At 36.3% G+C, this 9,932-nt stretch overlaps 1 protein-coding gene and 1 long non-coding RNA gene across 6 annotated transcripts; both read right to left on the bottom strand.

The window, feature by feature from the left end:
- On the bottom strand, positions 2,575-4,781 carry LOC104771949 (RNA-binding protein 34-like). The gene is made up of 6 exons (XM_010496573.2): positions 4,079-4,781; positions 3,927-3,985; positions 3,770-3,839; positions 3,553-3,681; positions 3,335-3,463; positions 2,575-3,248 (listed from the first exon to the last, which is right to left on the bottom strand). The coding sequence occupies exons 1-6, from the start codon at positions 4,697-4,699 to the stop codon at positions 2,742-2,744; spliced, it is 1,515 nt and encodes a 504-aa protein (XP_010494875.1). The 5' UTR covers positions 4,700-4,781; the 3' UTR covers positions 2,575-2,741.
- On the bottom strand, positions 4,942-7,709 carry LOC104771947. Of its 5 annotated transcripts, none has more exons than XR_002037069.1 (7): positions 7,527-7,709; positions 7,366-7,417; positions 6,963-7,259; positions 6,820-6,870; positions 6,305-6,707; positions 5,996-6,077; positions 4,942-5,612 (listed from the first exon to the last, which is right to left on the bottom strand). It is a non-coding gene; the product is annotated as an uncharacterized LOC104771947 (long non-coding RNA). The 5 variants fall into 5 exon arrangements; XR_002037070.1 differs by having other exon boundaries at positions 6,010-6,077; XR_002037067.1 differs by having other exon boundaries at positions 4,942-6,077; positions 6,305-6,389; positions 6,522-6,707.

The raw sequence follows: 9,932 nt of genomic DNA, 5'->3' as shown, positions 1-9,932 counted from the left end.
GACAGGGAAGGATGTTCATTTTGTTTGGTCACAGGAGTGTGAGGAGGGCTTTGCAAGCCTTAAGGAGATGTTGAATACTACGCCAGTGTTTGCTTTGCCTGAGCAGGGAGAACCCTACGTGGTTTATACGTATGCATCGAGAGTTGGTTTGGGGTGTGTGTTGATGCAGCATGGGAAGGTGATTGCCTATGCTTCGCGGCAGTAGCGGAAGCATGAGGACAACTATCCTACTCATGATTTGGAGATGGGTGCTGTAGTCTTTTGCCCTGAAGATTTGGAGATCTTATCTTTATGGTGCAAAGATACATGTGTTTACATATCATAAGAGTCTAAAGTATATATTCACTCAACCTGAGCGGAATTTGAGACAGAGGCGGTGGATGGAACTTGTGGCAGACTATGATTTGGAGATAGCCTATCATTCTGGTAGGGCTAACTTGGTTGCAGATGCTATGAGTCGGAAGAGGGTAGCTTCGGCTCAGGAGTCTCTGGTAGGAGAGATCAGTGCTTTGAAGTTGTGTGCTGTTTCACAGGAACCGTTGGGTTTGGAAGCAGTTGATAGCGCAGATCTTCTGAGTAGGGTGCGGTTGGCTCAGGAGAAGGATTTGGGGCTGGTGAATGCCTCAAAGGATGTTGATTCAGAGTATCAGGTCTCAGATAATGGAACTATCTTGGTGCACGGTCGAGTTTGTGTGCCTAAGGATGTGGAGTTGAGGCAGGAGATCATGAGAGAGGCTCATGCGAGCAAGTTTTCTATTCATCTAGGAGCGACTAAGATGTACCGTGATCTCAAGCGGTACTATCACTGGGTCGGGATGAAGAAGGATGTAGCTAGTTGGGTCGCGAGGTGCGATGTGTGTCAGCTAGTGAAGGCTGAGCATCAGTTTCTTGGCGGGTTACTAAAGAGTCTACCCATTCCTGAGTGAAAGTGGGATATGATCACGATGGATTTCGTGGTAGGATTGCTAGTGTCACGGACTTTTGATGCTATTTGGGTAATTGTGGACCGGTTGACTAAGTCAGCACATTTTCTAGCCATTAAGAAGACTGATGGAGCAGCGGTCTTGGCTAAGAAGTATGTGAGAGAGATAGTCAGATTGCATGGAGTGCTAGCGAGCATTGTGTATGACAGGGATTCTAAGTTCACTTCAGTGTTCTGGAAAGCATTTCAGGCAGAGATGGGCACAAAGGTGCATATGAGTACAGTTTATCATCCCCAGACTGATGGACAGTCAGAGAGGACGATCCAGACGCTGGAGGATTTTCTAAGGATGTGTGTGTTGGATTGGGGTGGCCATTGGGCAGATCACCTGAACCTGGTAGAGTTTGCTTACAACAACAGTTAGCAGACGAGTATTAAGATGGCTCCTTATGAGGCTTTGTATGGGAGGCCATGCCGTACACCGTTATGCTGGACTCAGGTGGGGGAAAAGAGCATGTTTGGGGCGGATTTTGTTCAGGAGACCTCAGAGAAGATTCATGTGCTCAAGCTGAACATGAAGGAAGCTGAGGATAGGAGGCAGAGGAGTTATGCTAATAAGAGGAGGAGAGATCTTGAGTTTCAGGTAGGAGACAGAGTGTACCTCAAGATGGCCTTGTTGCAGGGTCCGAACAGGTCGTTGACGGAGACTAAGTTGAGTCCGAGGTTTATGGATCCGTTCAGAGTGATTGAGCGGGTGGGACCGGTAGCATATAGGCTGGAGTTGCCTGAGGTTATGCGTGCGTTCCACAAGGTTTTCCATGTTTTTTTGTTTTGGAAGTGTCTCCGTGCGCATGATCAGTTGTTGGCTAAGATTCCTTAAGATCTTCAGCCTAACATAACTTTGGAGGCGAGACCAGTGAGGGTTCTCGGGAGGAGGATCAAAGAACTTCGGAAGAAGAACCTTCTTGTCATTAGGGAAATTGTTGACTTTAAGATACATAGCTGGGGCAAATGAGGGAGAGAAGATCTCATCCTTGCAAAGATAATCACAGTTTAGATCCAAAGGACACATGACATGGTCTAGGTAGGGAATTGATGAGCGTTTCACCCTTCCATATAACACCTGAATCAAATCAAATCGACTCGAATCAATGAATCATCATCCATCAGAGAAGGAATTAAGGAATAAAAGGGCAGAGGGTATACCATCGCAGTCAAAAAGTTTAGTGTCGACAGAGTCAAAGAGAGATTTGAAGGTACGGGAGGAGAGAAGCTGAGGCGCCATTAGAGTGGGAGAGTCTGAAGGAAAGTAGAAGGAATCAATCTCATGGTTTTTTCGACCAAATTTAATTATAAATGGCATTACTGTAGTAAAACACACAATCTTAGTTTAGAAGTAATAAGCAAACTTTTCTGTATTGTTTGAGTAACTCGGAAATCATAACGTGTTGTTATAGTAATAAACCTACTTTTATGTAATATTCTAGGTCCCATAATATTTTCANTTTTTTTTTTTTTTTTTTGTCGACTAATAATATTTTCACTTTCTTCATGTTGATTTCAAACTCTTAGTGATTAACTCACAAGACAGTTGAAAAATTTATCCAAGACAGTCCGTGAGAAGTCAAGTTCAAGCACAGAAACTCCAATTCTGTTTTGTGTAAATAATCATCAAAATAGCTTTCCTTTTAAACTTGCACAGAAACATAATTGTTGCAACATTACAGTATATCATGACTGATATTGAACGATACAAAACGACTAGTATCAAAACTACTGAAGAAGAAAGAGGTTCACCATTATGGTTGAAAGAAACCGCCTAAAACCGCTTCGGTTTCTTCTTCTTAGAGAAGCTTTCAGGCGTTCTGTTTTCTTGTTTACGCTTAGTCCCTGCAAATCGCTTACCACCGCTCTCTTTCTCTTTCGACGAACTTTTTGCATTTGCTTTCGCCTTTCTTGCTGCAACCGCTGGCCGCTTCTGACTTCTCTGCTTCAAAGCACTATTATTCCCAGCCTTTTTGTTGTCTTCATTGCTGCTACTTCCTCTAGGTCTCATCTTTGATTGTCCGGGGCTCTTCTGATAAGGTTTCTTCTTATCATCAGCAGATTTTGAAGCTCGCACACCTTGATATGAAAGATTAGCCTTCCCCGTCGGAGTTGGTGTCACCACCTTGTCCTTTCGCATTCTTTTATCGGCCGGCGAGTAGGCTTCAGAAGGATTGCTCTTTCTCTTTGATGGCGTTGCATCAGGTTTGACTCGAGAAATCCGTAACTCTCTTTCTCTTAGCTTCAAATATCCTTTCTTGATTACGAGATTTGCAGCTTCCTATAGTTAACAAAACAAAAGAACTCATCAGATCTACTTATATGTTACTCAAACCTCAAAAAGATCAAAGTTTACTTTCAACATACCCGTGTTTTAAACAAGACGTAAGCTATTCCTTTCCCAATGTTCAAGTGAGGATCTCTAATAACACGAACAGCTTCTATGCTGTTCTCCAGATTACTCTTACCCGTAAACAGTTGATACACTTCCTCGTCCTGCATCAGAAACAAACAAACCTGAGAATCTGAGATTGTGTTCGATTATCTAAATTAAACAGAAGAGCCCTAAGAATAGTAAAACTAACCTTCACATCGAAAGGGAGATTACCCATAAAGACCGTCCTCTTAGGATCATACAAATGAGCATCATCCTGACCTTTCTGCTTCTTACGAGGAGGACATGCTCTATCAACGCGGACATGATTCCCATCAATCTGAATATTAACATAAAACCATCAATCAATCTACACATAACTCTCTAAACTCAACCACAGAAAACAAAAGGCTAAGAGGTTATATTACCAGAGACATGTTATGTGCCAGAGAAGCTTCAGCAGACTGCTCTGTTTCAAACACAACATAGGCATGGACACTGCATTTCCCAAAAAAGATTGACATTAACTCTTCTTCAGTAAACCATACAAAATCAAAATTACAATACATGGTTTCAAGCACAGACCTTGAAGCTTTCTCATTGATTTGTTTAAGCATTATAGCTCCTTTCCTAGTCCTCTTCGACTAATCATTCAAAAGAAATCACACGAAATCAGAAACCATTAAACACAATAACCTAAAAAAGAAACTCATCTTTAAGCTATATAAGAAACTCACATCGACAATGGGGACAGAGCGTATCCTCACAGATTCAACCACACCAAATTTACTAAATTCCTTCAAGATGACTTTTTTCTTAACCTTCAAAGGCAAATTCCCAACGAAGACAGTTCTAAGAAGCTTACTCTCATCATCAAATCCTTCTTTTGAAACCATCGTATCAGCTACTTCATCAGCCTTCTTCCTCTTCTCACCAACCTTCTTCATCTCAACGCTTCCATACTTCTTCGTCTCGTATTCCTTCTCAATCTCATCTCTCTTCCTCTTCTTCCTCTTTGACTCCAACCCAGTTTCTTCAATAACCTCCGAATTCGTCTCTTTCTCTTCAACACCATCTGGTGATTTCAGTTTCTTCTCCTTTTTATATTTCCTCGTCTTCACAGGCAAAACTGTTTCTTCTTCTTCATCGACATTTCTTTTATCCCCTTTCTCCTCATCTTTGATTTCCTGAGGTTGTTTTCGCCGGAAAGGGTTATCGTCGGAGAAGAGACTCGCAAAGCCAGAGCTTCCTCCTTCAGCCACATCGCCGGAGAATAGAGTGGTGAAGATACCTGATTGAGCCTGAGGTTCTTCGTTTTGAGGTTCCGCCTCCGTTTCCTTCGATTTCTTCTTCCCCATCGTCGTTCGATTTCAATGAGACAAAGAGGAAGAAAGAGAGAGAAAGAGATTGACGAAACCCTAAACGAGGTTTGTTAATGTTTTTTAACCAGAGAGCGCCATAGATTGACTTATACCGGGTCGGGTTTAAATGATCCGAATCAGCCCATTAGTTATTGGGCTATAACCACAGCATTGGGCTGAATCACTTTTTTTGGTAGTACGAGATAGAAAGATAACTCCATTTATTTAGAAAATAGACATCCATTAATTAATCTATATATACATTTTCAGAAAGATTTATAGAATAAATCATGGACTTCCAACTTATTTACAACTCTGCCACTGTCTTTATTAGCTTATAAACTAATATTGGGTTACACGATTACAAAAAACATTTGGGCCAATCCCATCCTGTCACGAAATTTTCATAACCCACAAACTCTTTTCCCCATCTGTTTATCTTCAACAATTAAATGCAGAAAATTTTTCTTGCCTTACAATCTTCTCCGAGATTTCTGTTTAAACTGCTTGATTTCCAAAAATTTGCTCCAACAATTACACAACTCCAAAATCAATCAACTTAAACAGAAATAAATTTTAAATATAACATGTCCCCTAAAGATTCCATAAAAAAAACAGAAAACAAAATTTTCTCTCTAATTATCGGTTCATCATATCTTTTTGATATCTTTACAAATGTGTTCAATGACCTAATCGGTTTCCCTATAAATAATACCCACCTAAACGAAAATTAAACAGAAGCAAACACATCTAAACATCACTCACATCATGGCTGCTACTTTTTCTTTCTTGAAAGACGTTCGCCCATAGAAAACCTCATGGAGGGTTCAAGTGAAGGTCATCCATTCATGGCGTCTAAATGGTGGTGAAACACTTGAGTTGGTTTTGTCAGACTCGATGGTAAGTTCTACTGTTTACGTTTACGAAACATACTATTATTTTCTATTACTAATGCATCTTATGTCTTTCATTCTTGCAGAGTAAAAAGATTCATGCATCAGTGAAGAAGAAATTGCTAAACAAATATGTGAATAGACTTCCTATTGGTAACTGGGTTCATTTTTTACTTCCTATTAAAACAATTTTTTGCTTATTTTATTATTTTTTATTTAGTTTCTAGATACAGATTCAACCGGCAGTGTACTTTCATTATCATAAATTATTAAACACAATTATTATTATTTTTGATTGAGACACAATTTTTATAATCACTTAAATTTGTAAAAGTCAATGCATTCAACACACAGAAAAATTTAAAAGCTAATTGTAGTGAATGCATATATAGATACCAACCTTAATCAAATTACCTTCAACATGCAGTATGGTGATAGCAGTTCTGTGTTACAGTTATTTTCTTTCTATTATGAACTTCAACCTGAAGAAACAAAACACAATTAGCTTTATATATAACAGTATCGGTTAAGGTTAATATAATGTAACTTAAACAAATTCTTACACTATTTACCATCTTACCTTTACTAATTGATGAATCTATATATAGATTATCAGACACTTTTATTATGCTATGCTTATAATCTCAACTAATCTGCAAAGTAAACCTAGATTATTTTCAATACCAGGCCTGTTATTTGAATAACTTACCAGTATATATATTATACCATCATTCGTTATTCTTCCACTTCTATTTTCAAAGTTTAACTTATGTAACCCTGTAACAGGAATTACCCTGACAAAAATAAAACCAGTTTCACATTAGAGTTGATTTAAAAGAAAAATACATATTTATAAAACTAAAAAAAGATTCAGTATCTTATCTTTTTTCGAAAACTACTTGCAAGGGAAAAGAAATCCAAATTACTTGTTTCTTATAAGTCAACCTTTAACACATTTGTTCCCCAATTTTCGTCTTTGATTAAGTAATTGTACCCTGACCAAGTAAAATGTAACATTAGAGTTTTAAAGGATTGTAGTAGAGGCATCTACTAATCGATAAGAGGGTTTGTTTACTTATCTTTGATTTAGTGTTCTTCATTTCTTCTCCTGACTTTTAACAAAAGAAATTAATTAACGAAACTTTGAACTTGAAAAAAATCTAAACATGTATCCATGTCAACCACAATAATTTACAAAATCAATTTTGATGGAAAGCTACAAACCTTTGAAAGAAGACTCAATTCGATTATATATCTCGAAGCTCCACTCAAAAGCTATAATCATACATCAAAGATCAAATAAATGATGCCTCTAAATCATTTGATAACTATCACGCATAATTAGAAAGAACAGATAGAGATATTACCTTAGGGATCCATTAGAGAAAAAATATTTCCCTACTTGCAAGGAAAAAGAAATCCAAAACTATATGGTAAGTTTTACGCCAAACTTCAATCCAATTGTTGTCTCTAGACTTCCTTATTGAAAATAGAAGTAGAAGAATAGAAGTGGAAGAATAACGAATGATGGTATAATATATATACTGGTAATATCAAAAAACAAAAAGATTAGAGTTTTTGGATAGATAAGTCATAGGTATTTACAAATAAAGAAATGGGTTTAGGGTTACTTATCTTTGGTTAAATGTTCGTCATTCGAGTTCCTGATATTTTTAAAAAGCACTAAATTATCAGAAACATCAAATTCAATATAAATCTAAACATTAGAAGATGAAAAAAAAAAACACCGATTTAGATTCAGATTCTAACCTTATAAAGAATACCCATATTCGTTTATAGATTTCCGCGCTCAGAAGAAACGCTGGAATCAGACATAAAAGAACAAGTCAAGCAGGAATCTTTGCAGTTTCTAAGCTATAATCAGAAATAGAAAGAATAGATCGGAATCTAAACAATATTTAGAAGATTACCTCACTTATTAATTGAAGACGACATCGGGAACTCCATTAAGACAAATTGATGATGGATCTTACTCTGGATCTTTCAATTCCGAAATAGAGGTTGTCTGATCCATCGTCGACTGAATCTGATCTATGTTGTCGAATGATTTTTTCTCTTGAGACAACCTTTTTTTTTTTAACGTTTTTCTGTTGTTGTTGTTTTTTATTTTTATTTTTTTGGCCACCGTCAGTTGTTTTGGTGAAGCAAAAAAAAAACAATGGGCCTGAATATTTTAAAACCCATCAACGTTAATTTTTTAGATTCAATTTGCCGGGTCCAGTAGTATTTTCCAACAAACTTAATATTTACTGAATGAAAAAATTAACATTTCAACAAATATTGAAAAATCTAACAGATATTTATATGAACAAAAAACTATTGCCCACACATAATATGGATGTCAAATTATGGTAAACTCATCTATTTATTTAAACAGTAGTATTAAAATTATATTTAACTTACATTGTAAATACAAATACAAAGAAACAAAAAAAAGACTAATAGTTTATCCAATAGAATTATAAAGACTAAATAATGATATTTTCAATTATTAACCCGCCGTCACAAAATCAATACAGACAATATAAATTAAACAATATATTAGACTTTATCAATTGTAAAAACTTTAAAAATTTGAAAAAAATTATTTACATATGTAGACAAATAAATTAGTCATTTATTTTAAGTGTACCTAAACTAAAAAATAGCCCTGCGGTGTACCGCGGTGTATATCTAGTGATATATACAATTGGAACCCTTAAACCTAAAGAGTTGTTCTGTCAAATTGTTTGTGGATGATGCTAGTACATTTATTTATTGAGACTTTAGTTAAAGAGGTTTTAAATTAATTGGTTTGTGGTTGTGGATGATGATAGTCCTCTAATGCAAAAACAAGTTAGACCCTTTTTAGTTGTTTCACAATCTCTCCTCTAAAGTAAAATCCTCTATCTATGCGATCTTACTGACACTTGCCTGCATATGTACATTTTCCGATCCCAAACTTGCAAATCGCATTTGTCTCCCGTATGCAAATTCGTCAACAAAATTCAATTAGGACATTTTACGATCATAAATCACCATTTATATCTAAGAAACAAAGAGTCTATTTGCCCTTATTTAATTAAGAAAAACTTGAATTATACATATTTGCCCTTATTTAATGAGTAATTAATCATTCAAATTTAAGAAAAAGAGATTTGGGTTAAGGGTAGAATTAGAAATTTGATGTAAAAAATTACATTTAAGTGACATTCTTTGTGAAACAAAAAAAAATCTGTGTAGAATGACATTTTTTTGTGAAACAGAGGGAGTATTTTATTTTTATTTTTATTTTAATGAGATTCTCACTTGTGAAATTGTGATGTGGCCATCAATACTATTAAAGTGACTTTCTGGTTTGTTACTTTAGGTTTGATGTGTTTGGTTGTGTANTATGCCGTCTTCTTTGGTTTTTATAGTAGTAATAGAGCTGATTGCGATGATATGACTAAAAGACTAAAATAGAGCACCATTTGTGTTAAGATTAACTAGTCGACTATTCTATGTAATCAGCTAAAGATTTTCAGTTAATGTTTTGTAATTTGTTTTTGTTTGATATGTTATTATAGTGGATGTTTAGGGATTTCATTTATCTATTTTTAATAGTTTTGAATATTGATTGTGGAGATGATAGAGTCCGATTTTGTTAGTTTGGGAAAGGAGTAAGTTTCGGATTTTAATATTTTTTGATTTGGAATTTGGAGCTTAAATGTCGAAAAGATTTGATATGGTAAGTACTAATGTCGGTAATACACAACTGTTTTATGATTAATTTGAATATTCTTTCTCCCTAATTGCTTACAGGTTTCGTGAGAAGTCATTGATTGGAAACTCTGATAATCCATCCACGATCCGAATAATGTTAGTCCGGGTCATGGTGTAACACCCGCAAACCAATTTTTGGTAATTTGGTAAGGGTGTCGATCAACACCTGCTAGTGAGGCATCGATCGACACCAGCTGTGGCCGGTTTGGTCGGTTCAATTTTAATTGTCGGTTTGCGTGGTTGGTTTAGGGAATCCTTAAATCGAGTTGTAAAAGGGGGAAAACGACCTAGGGTCGTGTTTTTGTGTTATTTGGCCGCTTTTAGAGAAAAAGAAAGAGAGAAAAGTGTTCTTGAGCTTTTGGGAAGAGTTTGAGAGATTCCTTGCTGTTCTTGGGAGATCTAAGGCTGGGAAGGTGTTAGAAGCTTGCTAGGAGTGAGGGAATTCGTTCTTGTTGGTCAGAATCTTCTTGAAAGAGGTGAGTGCATGACCATGGCTTATCTAAGCTAAGATCTCTAGATTCTATGTGATTTGGTGCTTATGTGGTTGTTTCTTTGAGTTCTCTATGGTATTT

This window comes from Camelina sativa, chromosome 20, assembly GCF_000633955.1.
Source record: "Camelina sativa cultivar DH55 chromosome 20, Cs, whole genome shotgun sequence".
Classification (NCBI taxonomy): domain Eukaryota; kingdom Viridiplantae; phylum Streptophyta; class Magnoliopsida; order Brassicales; family Brassicaceae; genus Camelina; species Camelina sativa.
This window is presented reverse-complemented; position numbering and strand designations above follow the sequence as displayed.